Source organism: Panulirus ornatus, chromosome 68 (assembly GCF_036320965.1).
Source record: "Panulirus ornatus isolate Po-2019 chromosome 68, ASM3632096v1, whole genome shotgun sequence".
NCBI lineage: Eukaryota > Metazoa > Arthropoda > Malacostraca > Decapoda > Palinuridae > Panulirus > Panulirus ornatus.
This window is the reverse complement of record NC_092291.1, coordinates 25,910,186-25,925,822: the sequence shown is the minus strand read 5'-3', so window position 1 is coordinate 25,925,822 and position 15,637 is coordinate 25,910,186. Positions and strand designations below refer to the sequence as shown.

At 36.5% G+C, this 15,637-nt stretch overlaps 1 protein-coding gene across 5 annotated transcripts in view; it reads left to right on the top strand.

Annotated features, from left to right (window-relative positions):
• Window positions 1-15,330, top strand: part of Vang (Strabismus domain-containing protein Vang) — a 679,794-nt gene extending 664,464 nt beyond the window's left edge. For all 5 annotated transcript variants that reach the window (XM_071659775.1, XM_071659774.1, XM_071659777.1 and 2 more), the window contains 3 exons: window positions 3,487-3,658; window positions 7,610-7,818; window positions 13,032-15,330. In XM_071659775.1, the coding sequence (XP_071515876.1) occupies window positions 3,487-3,658; window positions 7,610-7,818; window positions 13,032-13,250 (600 nt within the window). In that variant the 3' untranslated portion in view covers window positions 13,251-15,330. The remainder of the gene's footprint in view (window positions 1-3,486; window positions 3,659-7,609; window positions 7,819-13,031) is intronic.
• The last annotated feature ends 307 nt before the right edge of the window (window positions 15,331-15,637 follow it).

The window sequence follows — 15,637 nt, the reverse complement described above, 5'->3', positions numbered from 1 at the left end:
TGAGGTCCCTGAGGTTTGGTAGAATGCCTGTATATTACCACTGAATAAAGGCAAAGGGGACAGAAGTGAATGTTCGAGTTACAGAGGTATAAGTTTGTTGAATATAGCTGGTAAGTTGTATGGGAGATGTGATTGATAGGAGAGTGGTGTGCAGAGTTTCTGACTAGAGAGGAAAAAGTGGCTTCAAGAGTATTCTAGGATTTGTGGATCAAGTGTTTCCTTTGAAAAATATGTGCGAGAAATATTTAGACAAATAGAGGGACCTTTATGTGGTTTTTATGGATCTGGAGAAAGCGTATAATAGGGTTGAAGATTATACTTTATGGAAGGTGTTGCAAATATATGGTGTGGACTGAAAGGTGCTAGAAGCAGTGAGGAAGAGTTTTTATCAATAGAGTAAAACATGTGTGAGAAGGAAGAGAGGACAGTGAATGATACCAAGTGAGGGTTTGACTACCCCAGGGGTATTTGATTTCACCATGGCTGTTTAATTTGTTTATGGATGGGGTGGTGAGGGAGGTGAATGTGGTGATCTTTGAGAGAGGAGCAGGTATGTAGTCTGTTGGGGTTAGGGGTGCTTGTTATATGTAATATTTGTTGTTTGTTTGTGACAGCACTGGTGGCAGATTCAAGTGAGAAATTGCAGAAGCTGGTGCATGAGTTAGGAGAGTATGCGAAAGAATGTTCAGAGTAAATGTGAATGTAAGCAGGGTTATTAGGCATAATAGCGAAGAGGGACAGGTTACTTAAAGTGTGAGCTTGAGTGGAGAGAATTTGGAGGAAGAGGAATGTTATAGATACCTGGGAGTAGATCTGGCAATGAATGGAATCATGGGAGCTGAAGTGAGCCATAGGGTAAGTGAGGGGGTTATAGGTCATGGGCACACTGAGGAATGTGTGGAAAGAGTTGGCTTCAGCCTGAAATGTAAAGAATAGGGGGAATAAGATTAAATGAAATGTAAAGGACAATATGTGTTGTGAGGAGGGTGGGTCAAATAAGAAACCATAGCAAAAGGGAGATCTATGGTAGTAAGAGAGAGCTGAGGAGGATGTGCTGAAATGGTTTGGACATATAGAGAGGATGAGTGTGGAAAGGATGAATGAAAGGGTATAGATGCCAGAAGTGGAGGGAACAGAGAAAAGGGGGAAATTAAGGATTTGATGTAGTGAAACATACTTTGAAGGTTCAGGGCCTGAACATGCAGAAGGGTGCAAGATGAGCAAGAGATGGAGCAATAGAGATGGAGCAATATTTGATACAGGGAATAACATGCTGTCACTGGGCTGAACTATGGGATATGAAGTGGTCATGGAAACCAACTAAGGGTTTGTTGGGCCTGGTTGTTGATAGGAGGATCTGATATCGGTGCATTATGCATGACAGTTAGAGAGTGGATATATGTGAGTTAGGCCATTTCTTTACCTATTCCTGGTGCTACGTTGCTACTGCAAGAAATAGCATCATAAATGAAAGAAAGAAAAAAAAAAACCCATTCTAGCTTTACAGTTGCCATCAGTTCAAAGCATTAAAGGTATAGTCAGTTACTGATATGGTAAATTATATTTTTCACATATTTTTTCTGAATTTTCTCTTGAGTAGGTTCTCACCTAATGGGTGAATTAATGATTATCTACATATTATAACATTTAGGAAAAATTGGCTGAAAGAGTTGGAATTCATACCTGTCATGTATGTCTTCCATTCAAAACAGTCACCTTATACTTGGTCAGTGGTATAATAACATATCTTTCCTATTTTATTTCTACACATTCCTTTATGTAGGTTCTTCTCCAATTCACAAATTAGTATATTTAAAGTATAATAAATGAAATTGGGTGGGTAAATGAAAGTGGCAGATAGAACATAAATGCTTTTGATTTCAGGGAGGCTAGCATCACCCTTGGTTAAAGATGTTCAACTTATACTCTGTGAACATATAGTAAATTATATTTTAATGTATATTTTCTACCCAGTTCTCTTCAGGTTTTTACCTAATGCATATAGGAGGAAATAGCTAAGATAGAATTTGAATTAAGCTTGCAGTCATCAGTTCAAAGAGTCCTTGCCTTATGCATTAATTAGGAATTATCTACACATTCAGTGAAATACTGAAAAAATTGCAATTTACTTGCGATAGACTTCCATTTGAAACGTTCAAATTTTAATTGGTGAATGACACAGTGAAATGTACTTTTCATATACTTTTTCTACACTTTTTTTTGTAAGTTCCTATCAGACACTAACATTAACATATGTTCAGAAAAAGAACTGTGATAATATCCACATACTGGAATTCTTTTGGTCTCAAGCATTTGAAATTCTTCCATCATTTAATTACTGCCTGAAAGGGGGAACAGTTGAAAGAGCCTGTTGAATTGGGAAAGAGCAGATAGAAAAAAGAAAAACAGAATTTTAGATTTCCTGGGTTCAAAGCTTAGGTGTATGAAGCCAATTTTTGTTTTAGCCCTTTTTTTTTCTGAGTGTTGTCATATTGATATTCCTGGTTATACAGTTCATCATATATCTTTGGGGTTTCATAAGTTTTGAGGAAAACCAGTATTTTTTATAAATTGTTTAATACTGTAACTTTGTAGGTGCTGTTAGCAGCTGGTGAGTGACTGAATCAAGTTTTCTGGTCAACAGTCTCCCATGGCATTTTTTTATTTTTGTGTTTACTTGTTGAGCGAATAGCCTAGATGTGGGGTAGCCTTTCCTTGGATTACTATGGTCCCCATCAGCAGCAGCTTGACTGAGGAACTCATCAGGTCACGAGGTTATCACTGATAAAAGTGGAAGGATGTACTCTATGTGTATAGTAACATTAAGAATTGATTCTTTCACTGCAAAATTAGATTAGTTTTGTAACCTGATATGTTTCCATGTATAATCAACTTTCCTGATGGATGACATCCTTTCCTAGGATAAGATATGCCTTTGTTTAACTGCATTTCTCGGTTAGGAGGAACCTGGATTGGAATAATGATAATGGAAGAAAAAGATACCTGCTATCCATCAGGATGATTTATCGAGCAGGAGGACACATTAGGTCACAGTCTCAATGCTACTACTAGTCTAATTAGAAATGAAAAATATTTCTCTGTCCAGACCAGAACTAGTGTTAAGGGTACAACTGACACCATATCTAATAATATTAATAATGTTTTTGCATCCAGTATTATTTCAGTTTAAGCCCTCTTATTCATTTTCTTGCTGTTTGTCTCATTATCATAACCTCTGCCCTTATTTTTTTCCATCCACAGCAAAGAAAATCATACAGAAGACTGTATTTTCTTGCTGAACCAGTTTCCTCTGAAAGGAGTTATTTGAAATCTAGTTGCTTAAAAACTGAATTTTTTATACTTATTCGAATTAATTTTTGATTTGAAAATCCAGTTTAAAGTAAGAATGTCATATATAGTATAAACTGTATTATAATTTGTGATCATAACAGTAATGTTTTAAGAATATGTTCAATCTAATTTCAGGGACAAACGCGTGCTGTTTTAACTGCAAGTGCCCGAAGGCGTGATTCTTCACACAATGAAAGATTTTATGAGGAACATGAATATGAAAGAAGAGTACGTAAACGAAGGGCTAGATTAATCACTGCTGCAGAAGAAGCCTTCACACATATAAAACGCATGCATGAGGAACAAGGTACTCCATATTGTTTAGATTCACACTCATAAATTCTTTTACAAGGGAATATACTCCCATTTGCAGATACTTGTATTTTGGATATCTTTGGGTTTTGTAATTCTCATAAATAGAAATAGGTTCTATTAGATTTTTTAAGGTACAGAAAAAGTCCACTTATCTGCCTAACAGGTATTTGATTATTCCAACTATGCTTCAGGATTCATCTAAATCTGCTAACTAGTGATTATCCATCAAGAGACTAGATAACCAACTATTGGACTCATGAGTCTTTCATAAGTTATCCACTAATGGTGTTGCTCTTTGAGTATCCATAACTGCTTTTGTTGACATTGTTGTTTACATTACTGGGGTCCCTTGCTATTTTTCTTGATGGCTGCTATCATTGGTATTGAACATTATCAGAAAAGATAAGTCATTTTCACACAATGTAAGCTTAAAACCATGCAATGCAAACATGTCATTTCATTCCTTGGGAAGCAGTACAAAGAAGTAGAAGCATGTGGTTTTAAGTATTCACCAGATTATTAGCACTGCAAAATGAAGTGGAATAGATGAGCCTAGGACCATGAGTTTGTTACAGTAAAGTTAATTTTGTTGGAGAGTGGAGGATCCACTTCACTTGAATCCATGTTGCAAGACCTTAAGAGGAACATCATCATCTTTTTTAGTATGTAAATAATATGGTATTGTGCAATTGATTTTGATATTTTCATTGTTATTTCTTTGGTTTCCAGATATCTGACTTACTGCAAGTCCAGATATGGATGGATAATTGAAGTATCAATGTATCTGCTAGAATCTTTTCTGATAATTCCAGTCATATTTTTCTTCTGATTATTATTGAATATTTGTTGCATGTGTTCTTTGATATGGTTTATGCCCTTACAAATTTGGTTATTAAATCTTGGAAAGAGGGAGACATTAAAGTTTCATGCTTTTGACAGTTTTTCGAAGTATCTCAGCATTGTATGGGAAATAAATGTCTGGGGAAAAGCATACTCTGTTGTCTCCCAAGGCATTAGCCCTAATGATGATTTGGATAATTGAAATTGTTCTGTAGAATTTTCTTGTATCATTTGTTTCAGTCGTATATGCCATTTTTGGTACTCAGAAACGCAGTCTACTTAGAACCTTCTCCAAACCATCAGTCATGTACATCACACACTTTTCCGTACATACTTCCTCACTCTGCTCCTTAACCATAATGTTGATTTTTTCCCTCTACTTGCACATTTAATAACACATAAATGCACTCACCGTCTGTTCTGTTGTCCTTACCACTTTAGCCCTGTCTTTATTGTCGTGATCACCTTATTAACAGTATCACTTCAACTAATTTGTCTGTTTAGTGCATTATCTTTATTAATAAATCTACTAACCTTTCAAGAAATAGCAATGTACAGTTTTAGATTTGTCAAATCTCTGCTAGTATACTTTTTGCACCCTTGCTCTGGAGAAGGATGAATCACTTCTTCCACCAAAGTTGTTGGCTCAGAATTTTGTCTAAACCTGACAAAAACCACCTTGACCTCATTTTTGTTACAGGGTAGGTAGAGAGCAAAGAAGTACATTAAGGGATCAGGAGAGGTGTAATAAATAGTTACATAGTATCTGTTAACTGTTGCCTCCTCTGAATCGGTAGATGAAAAGGGTACATCTCATTACTCTACTGCTGAGGTACCATATACTTGATTCCTACCTTTAACTAATACTGAATGCATTTCAAGTTACAGACACCAGGAAACAAGCTTTTCTAAATCAGCATAGCAAAGGACTTTATGTTATTCATTATTTTCATTCTTGAACATCAGTGGGTTATCTTTGCCACTTGTCCTTTCACCAGATATTATCCTACAAGCATTGCCATTATCATACACTTTGTCAGTTCTCCGCTGTCTCTCCTTTTAAGGTGAGGAAAAGTGTCTGAAGGGAACAGGCATCAGAGATATAGATAGAATGAAGTCAATCAGTATTTCAGCAGTCACATCCATGAGTAATTTATATTTCTCTAGGACAAAGTTGAGGTTTGTTTCATTTGTTTCTGTTGTTTTCCTATTCTTGTACAATGATTTTTTATTTCACAAGAGAAAATTAGCTTTTTTATGTACTTAATTGAATGGTTCCCCTCTGCTTATTTCTCCTCCTCCTCCTTTTCCACCTTTCCTCTTCACCTCATTTTCTCTTTCGATTTTCCTCCTTCTCTGATGGTGTTCAAAATTATATTATCATAACAGTGCAGAGAATACTACTCAGGACTTTATAGAAAGGGTCCGACTGGAGGTAAAAAAGATGGTATTTGCGAGAAGGGAGCTGAGTTTATCACTGTTTTATAACGTATAGTGACCATACATATACAAAGGTGATCCACTGAATGAGCTCATCATTTATGATACTGTTAAAATATATACTGCATATAATAAGCCAAGTGGAAATTTGGTGAAGCTACTGTATACAGTTGATGCTTATGATGGCCATGTTTGGTTAATTTGATACCACACTAATACAGCCAGGAGTATAGTGTCATAGTAACTGATTTTTATCATTTGTTTTACTCATAAAAAATTTTTAGAAAATAAATGAACCCCAGTTGGTCACAAACCCCTCCCAATTGCTTCTACCATATATTAGTAATTTTTCCTATCTTACACTACATTTTGCAGTTTTCCTGTCACTAAGGTATTAATTCATAATGAAAATGACTGTTGATACTGATTATGATTAGCAGTGTATGCAATGCATACAAAAATTCCCACCTATGCTCCTACTCCTTCATATTTGTTGACTTATTTGAATATAGTCTTTATACAATTTATTTATTTATTTTATTTTATTTTGCTTTGTTGCTGTCTCCCGCATTAGCGAGGCAGCACAAGGAAACAGACGAAAGAATGGCCCAACTCACCCACATACACATGTATATACATACACGTCCACACACGCACATATACATACCTATACATCTCATCATATACATATATATACACACACAGACATATACATATATACACATGTACATAATTCATACTGTCTGCCTTTATTCATTCCCATCGCCACCCCGCCACACATGAAATAACAACCCCCTCCCCCCGCATGTGCGCGAGGTAGCGTTAGGAAAAGACAACAAAGGCCACATTCGTTCACACTCTGTCTCTAACTGTCATGTAATAATGCACCGAAACCACAGCTCCCTTTCCACATCCAGGCCCCACAGAACTTTCCATGGTTTACCCCAGACGCTGCACATGCCCTGGTTCAATCCAATGACAGCACGTCGACCCCAGTATACCACATCGTTCCAATTCACTCTATTCCTTGCACGCCTTTCACCCTCCTGCATGTTCAGGCCCCGATCACTCAAAATCTTTTTCACCCCATCTTTCCAACTCGAATTTGGTCTCCCACTTCTCCTCGTTCCCTCCACCTCTGACACATATATCCTCTAGGTCAATCTTTCCTCACTCATTCTCTCCATGTGACCAAACCATTTCAAAACACCCTCTTCTGCTCTCTCAACAACACTCTTTTTATTACCACACATCTCTCTTACCCTATCATTACTTACTCGATCAAACCACCTCACACCACATATTGTCCTCAGACATCTCATTTCCAGCACATCCACCCTCCTCCGCTTAACTCGCAACCATATAACATTGTTGGAATCACTATTTCTTCAAACATACCCATTTTTGCTTCCGAGATAATGTTCTCAACTTCCACACATTCTTCAACGCTCCCAGAACTTTCGCCCCCTCCCCCACCCTATGATTCACTTTTGCTTCCATGGTTCCATCCACTGCCAAATCCACTCCCAGATATCTAAAACACTTCACTTCCTCCAGTTTTTCTCCATTCAATTTTATACAATTTATGCCAATAAATTAGAACATAGGATATTGCTTGTGATAGTTTTTCATTGATCTCACATCATTTCAATTTAATTTTCAGGTCCAAGTGCACCAATGGATCCACATGAGGCTGCTCAGTCCATCTTCCCATCCTTGGCACGAGCTTTGCAGAAGTATCTGCGTATCACAAGGCAGCAGCCCAGGCACACGATGGACTCCATTCTTAATCATTTAGCAGTGTGTTTAGCACATGATATGAGCCCTCGAGCCTTCTTGGAAAAGTATCTTGTGTCTTCTCCCATTTTACAGGTATGTTTGTTTCAGGTCACATATGACAACATTTTTTCTTTCTTTTAGCTGAGATGGCATGGGGAAGCGAATGCCCTAATCAAGGTAATCTCATTAATGCTATATACACATACCCTGGCCTAAGCCTGGTACCCATTTTATCAACCAGTCTCTAGGGGAGTATGAACAATTGGGTTAACTGTGGACCGGCTGTCACAACTAGGATTCAAACCTTTGTAGACTCAACCACTGGGCAGCCCCTAACTGCAATACAGCAGCATTTCTAGCCTGTACACCATGGAGGTTTAGTTATTTCTACTGAAAAAGTAGTTTTATGACTTTTTTCATACTTGTTAACCATTTTTCTATGTGCAAGTTAGTGCCTCAAACAGACTAAGACATGGCCTCATTTGCTCACATTCACTTTAGGTGTTGTGTGTAGCACACAAAAACCAAAGCCCGCTATCCATAACCAGGCCCCATAGATTTTTCTTCGGCTTACCTCGACCTTTTCCTCTTTCATAATTCAGCCCATTGACAGTATGGCATCTCCTCTCACCCATATCACTTCAGTTCAATCTGTCCCTCTCTGTTATTGAAAAGGAATCTCTTAAAGGAAAACTGTCAAAAGAATCTTCCAGAACAGTAACGTACAAGATGCACTTACATTAGTTGAGCATTCTCCCAAAAAAATTAAGTCTGTACCAATTGCCATAGTTTGCTCCAAACTTCAGTGCATACTATAGTTTAAAAACTCCAAGACTGGATTATAAGAACACACTTATATCATAAGCGTAGAATTGTGCTAGTGCCCTGGACATGTTAGTATCAGCTGTAATGAAGTATCAGATACTGAAGCCAAATCATCTCTGTTTAGTAATCTATATATGAATGGTTATGTAAGCCTAAAAGCATGACAAACTAAGGAGGATGAAGATGCTGAGGTAATGCCTTCATTTTTTAGCAGGAATCTTCATCATGAGACAATTTTCTGTTGACTGAACATTAACCATACTGCATTGAACCATGATCACTTGGAGACTAACTTGTTCCAATATGTGACACCTGCAATTGTGACAATACCATGGAATAAGTACTGACAGAGTGCTACCAATGTAGGAGTCTTGGAGTAAAATATGAGTATGACAACAGTGGAAAAAAATGGAAAATTTTCAACAATGATGTTAATGTAAATAGATTCATGGTATTTTCAAAGTGAAGACATATAATTCTATATGAATAGTTAAGTTTGTTGATATCTTAACTTTCAAAAGAAGCCAAAATATATGATCCTGCATAGATGAATATAAGTTTTCATGATTAGAAATGCTGAATAGCTTTAGGATATAGTGATTTCCAGATTCCTTAAAATCAGATCAATCATCTTATTGTCAACCATCTTAAAGGTTTAGGTCCATGCATCTTTCCAGTGCTTTATTCATCCCTATTAAGGTATCTTTCTGATATAATTATTCTGCACTCTTTCTCCATCTTAAAACTGTTGCCTTTTCCTGATTCCAAATTTGATATGCAAGATTGGTGACATGCTCAGTGAGCCAGCACATTAGTGGTTGTCAAGTTGCACTCCTCTGACCCAGCTAGCTGTCTTTTTTTTTTCTGCCTCACTAACATGTGGACTATTAGCATTCTGTCCACAAACTTGCAGTCTCTCATTATCATATGTAACACTTGATAGCACTTAACTCATGCAGCTCATTCTTCATAACTAGATTTTCCTGCAGTGAGCACTGTGTGCTAACCCTGCCCTTTGGCAAAATAGTAGGAGCAGTAGATAGAAGTAATAGGTAGGAACATTTAGGAAGGAGCATTAGGTAGAAGTACTAGGTAGGAGCATTAGATAGAAGTAGTCATTAGGAACATTAAGTAGGAGCTTCTGCAAACACTGCACTAGACTTGCCACTGCCAGTGGCCTATAAAGGATGAGGCATTAAAGGCTAAGAAGCGGCGCTGGAATTCTTTAGTTATAGAGACTCTATTGCCATGGCTACCCCTTTGAGGGAGTTCTAACTGGTACAGGCATCAGAGATATAGATAGATAGATATCTCCTCTGAACTACCTCCACAGCTTCTTGCTCACTGTTATTTTAAGTGTTCTCTATGTACAAGAGCACTTTCAAGATTTTTCTCCCCTTCATAGCTTCCACTGACTTCAGCCTTCCCACAGCTCTTTCCTAATTATCACTCCCAAGTATCTAAACTCAGTAATGACAACTGATTCATCTACAATTTTACTGATATTACACTGTGACTGTCCATATTCGCAAACAAGAATCACATTTTTTTCTTTCAATATTCTGTGCCTAAACATATGAAAGCAGCCTGCCTTTCTATTTAACTATTCCTCTGATTCACCAAACAGAGCATCACCAAATGCATACAGTTCTGCATACTGTAATTGTTATAGCACCATTACTGTTACATCATACCTTACCTTACCTTACCTGCTTCTCACCTTTGATTTAACTATCCATAAAAGTGTTTTCTGTCTCTATGTATTTTCAGAGGTGATGTCACACTTACATTTTAGTACTTTATCATCTCCTCTGAAGCCGTGAATACCATCTTCAGACATATGGGCATGAAATTGGCAAGGTCCCTGAAGTATTCTAAGTCCATATTTTGGGTCCATATGGCCTTGATCTGGTGAATGATGTAAAGTGCTGATGAGTTGTTTCATGATGCAATCTTAACTTTCACCTGGTTCCAGCAGTTCTCAGTTAAGGTGTGGGGAGTTGCCATGCCACTTCAGCAGTTGAATATTGTTATCTTTTAACAAATTCATCACCTTCCAAGCCATATGGCAAGGGGCATTATCCAGCATAAAGTGATCATATCCAAGAACCTCATAAAAAGGGAGCAGATGGCTCTTCATTCATTGTAGTGTTTTTAAGTAAGAAGAACAACCTTCTCTACCCATTACACTACTAATGCAACCCCAGTTCATCACATTATATGGATGTTTCACCATCTTTCTGCATAAAGTGATCATATCCAAGAACCTCATAAAAAGGGAGCAGAGAGCTCTTCATTCACTGTAGTGTTTTTAAGTAAGAACAACCTTCTCTACCCATTACACTACTAATGCAACTCCAGTACATCACATTACATGGATGTTTCACCCTCTTCGCTGTAAAACGAGTTATACCGGCTGGCACCCTCCAGCTTCTTCGCCTCCTCACCCTCCCCTGCTTCAACTGCACACACTTCGGGGAACATTCACCAGAAACATCACTTTACTCCACTGTTGCTCACTCCAGTCCTTGTGTTTCTGTGTGGATGAGAATTTTTTGCATTTCATTTCCTTCATAAGTAGAGGTTTGGCAACTGGATTGTGGGAAGGAATGTGAAGGTCTTTTAGGAGGCATTGTTAAATGGCTCTGTGAGGGACATTCCTTAAAAGCTTTAGATGACTTTTCTCAATTTTGGTAGCTGAAATGTGAGGTTGCTGCAATACTTCTTGTCTTAGGAGGTTATCTATAGATCTAGAAATCTTCCTTGGGCAACTAGAGAAAGGTTTGTTGGTGGCATCACGTTGTCAGGGATGCCACAAGCTCTGACAAGTAACCACCTAATCGTGTTCTGGGCGTCCAGTGCATATAGAGAACTCTCTTGTACCCACATTTTCTTGCATTCAGGCAAGACTTTAGGCTTTCTCCTCCCTAGAATCACCCCAGATACTGGGAAAAACTAGGATACCCCCCTAAAAAAAGTTCAGCCATCTTGAAGCACAGATGGAAGAAATACAGCGGCCAAAAGCGAAATTTCCAAAATAAAATGGCAGCCAGGAGGAATAAGGAAAGATCGTCCTTCCCTAAATATAGCATGAGGCTGGTGGCTAGTGCTCATACCATTAGAAACACTAGTTACGGTGACCAGATGTAGGATGATTTCACACTGAGAGCACTATATGCTTGTATCTACAATAAACCTTAAATGTGTATCACCTTTGAAAAAAAATGTGAAGACAGACAGGGTTTTTTGTGGACTCGTTATCTTCACATCTCACCTAACCTTACCTTATCTTAACATACTTTAACTTACCTTACTTTAACATTACCTTAGTTTACCATACCTTACCTAACCTCTACCTTTACCTTACCATATCCTACCTTATCTCACATTGCTATACTTTTACCTTTACCTCATGCTACCTTACCTTTACCTTACTGCTCTTTACCTTACCATACCTTACCTACCTTCCTTACTTCATCTCACCTCACCTCGCGTACCTTACCTTACCATACCTTACCTTGCCATACCTTACTTTTACCTTTAACTTATTTTACCTCGCTTCACCTTACCTCAACTCAACTCACCGTACTTACTGCACCTTTCTCATGCTCTAACAAGATGGTTTGATATGCTTTTTTAAGAACAGAGACTTTAAATTTACAGTTATACAGGTGCATTTTCCATTGCTTCATCTCACTGTTTTGCCTTTGTAGCATCTTGCTTAATTAGTTTTCATTTTCTTTACATGTTATCATATTTCATATATTGTTGCCAGAATATATCTTTGCCATTTATGTGACCGAAAGATTAGCATGCAAAATGCTTCTGTTAATGAGATAATACTGGAAATTTCGAGATATTTGGGTATGTTTCTGCATATACTACCTTTCTTTGCTTATTGAAGATGGCATACACAAAGTAGATAGACAGATACATTCTTTCTCTATTTGTCTCTTTGTTTCCTTTGTATACTCTAACATTCTAATATTCTTTGATGTGCTTCTTTTTCATAATTTTTTTTTTTCACATTCATATTATATCATGCTGGATGTCTGGTTTTCATTATACTTATTTCTTGTCTGGATATACTCCTTAGTTGTGCACATAGGTTATCAGTCATTACAGTGCTTAAGAAAGACTTTTACATTCCAGCTTTAAATGTTGAGCATATATTACTTGCATCATCCTTTTGAATTTATGTGTTGATCTGTTGATATCCCAATAGCCATCCATCATAGCAATTTTTAGATGGTGGTGACTTGAAAATGTTGCTAATTTTATCCCTCTGTGAACTAGGATAAGCATTAAATCAAAGAGGAAAATTTTGATTTATGTTCTTATTAATATAGAATGAGGCATGATAAGTTTGAGAGAACTTTATGAAAGGGTATTACAATCATTTCATATGTCTTTAAATGAAAAAATTCTGGCAATAAATAAACTGTATTGTGATCTAATATAATATTATAATATCTCCCCAGAATGACAAGGAGCACCGAGGAGTTCAATCATGGGGTCTGGTATGTGATCAACTCTTGTCACGTCCTATAAACAATGGTACCATTTTTCAGCTGCGCCAAGCTGATGTATGTCTTCTGTGTACAGTTTCTCAAATACCACATTTTTCAATAGCTGAGGAGATCATTCATCCAAAGAGCAACAAATTCGTTCTCCGCCTGAACTCAGAAACCAGTGTATAAATATACATGATGTGTACCAAAATATTATCAGTCCCTGTAGTTAGCCTCACTGCAAATATTGAATGATATTAGCACATCTAACTACACACAAAGTTCCCACAGCCAGTTATGCCAAAGCCAATAGAAAAGTGTAAATAACAGAGATACCAGACTCTTATAATGTTGTGATCTAGCGAATCATCAGACAGGACTATGTTAGAACAACTTTTGCGCTTGTTATTTATTATATGCTACTATGTCCACAGTTATTGTCGTGTTCACAAAAGTTAATACTCTGTGTCAGAGACGTTGTGATGTACATACTAAATTTGTAAAGCACAAAGATGGTAAACGGAAGTGGTAATTCGTGAAAAAATAAGATTTCATGATAATGATCTTTAGATGATAAATGGATCTTCAAGTTGAATGCAGAGGCACAGGAAGTACTTTAAGTATGTCATGGATCAGCTGCTTCCTCTGTGCAGTATGGCTGTGTTGCCATGTGATGTAATCCATGTTGCCTGATCTGAATAGGCTTTTATTACTTTTTTTTTTTAATTACGATGCAAAACAATTTTGACTTCCTTGTTTGGTAAAGAAGTAATGTCCAGTGTTCTTTATGAAGCTCTAAGTTAGCCCTAAGTTAGAATGAAGTATTTATTTTTACCTGATTAATTCATAAGCTCAAATATTGTACATTTTAGTTATTATCCAGAGAACAGAAAGTTCACCACTTTCTAGTCGTTGTTCATAATAGGAATTCATATTGTGTGACAGTTTTGTGTAATAGTGTACAAAAAGGTTGTCTGATTAGTTGTAAAAGCCTAACATCTAGATCATACATAGTGTAGAGTAAACGAAATTTGGTAAGAATCCAAACTATTTCAGTTTAAATTTGATAACTACTGATGTTGCATCGCATGTTAAGAGGATATGCCTCAAAAAGCTGTGTGTGCCATGTAGAGGGTAACATTCATACTAGGAAGTCTTTACAATGATCAGTTTAGCATTTTGAATACAGAATGGTCTTAATTCTTGAAAAGAATTTGCTTTTTTCATTTATAATCTGTATTATTTTGATTGTTCATTCATTAATTTTTTCAACATATAGAAAAGACCATCAGATATCATTCCATCAGAAATGGCAAAAAAATACATTTTGCCTTGATTGTTGGTTCTTTCATAAGCATATTTGCTGAGAAGATTATTTAGTCATTAACTAGAAATATTCAGATTTAAACTTTTATTATTCTATTGTTCCACGTGTGATATGCTGCAATTTTTTGCTGGACCTGTCAGAGAATACATTCATACATATTATCAGGTTAAACTAATTTGGTGCAATAAGAGTGTTTTCTGGATAGCCAAAGGATAACTTCTCTCATGTACATAATTGTAAATAGTGATGTTATTTTTTTAGCTCAATGATTAGTTCCCTATTTATTTCTTAGTGATATCTGATTTGTTGGTACATTGCCAATACTGAGAATTGTCACTTTCTGGTCACTTTCACTTGAGGCATACCATTTTCATTAGACAATACTTTGAACATTTATAAGATTATACATTGATAAGGTACCTTTTTAAATTTCAGTGTATGTGTAAGCTTTGAGAAATTGTGTGTACCCATAGAAGAACTATTTATGTACTGGTGTTGTGTGTATAAATGTGACTACAGTCCCTTTTTCTTGTGCATTATGTTTATGTTATGGGATATAGCATATGATTGTAATTTTCAGAGCACTTACAATAGAGCCTTTCACAGCAGCTGTAATATATTGTATTGAAATTAATTGCAAAGAAAAATGCTGTTATTTATAAATTAAAAGAAAGTATATATCTCACAAAATTGAAAAGTATACAATGTATAGACATAGATCAAAATATTTTGGCTAATGTTGGAATTCAGCAAATATTCTTTAGTTACCTCATCTTAGGATTACAATGTGCAGTCATAGGCACTTACAGAAGTATAATAATTTCTTGTAATATTTTATGTATTGTGACATTGATTGATCCTCTATGGTCTTTTTAGGCATATCAACTTTGTAAAATAGAATAGTGAGTGCTGTTTATACAGGAAATAAAATGCAATTCCAAATTGTATATATTTTTTGGGCACCTATTCATCTGGATAGTGAAAGAAACATGCCCAGATAAAATGGCATGAAATTATTATTATTATGCAGGAGGGCTGGAGAACTGAAGGTGAGGATGAGGTAAAAAAAAAAAAGAAGAGTAAACATTATTAGACTAAAGTGATCCACATTATAGCCAAGCTATAAACCACTTCCCTTTTTATTCTTTCATCAAAGTTCCCCTTTTTATTCTTTCATCAAAGTTCCCTGCCTTTTATTATGACTGCTACCAATTTCATTGCATGTCATACTGGGATCAGTGTAAACACA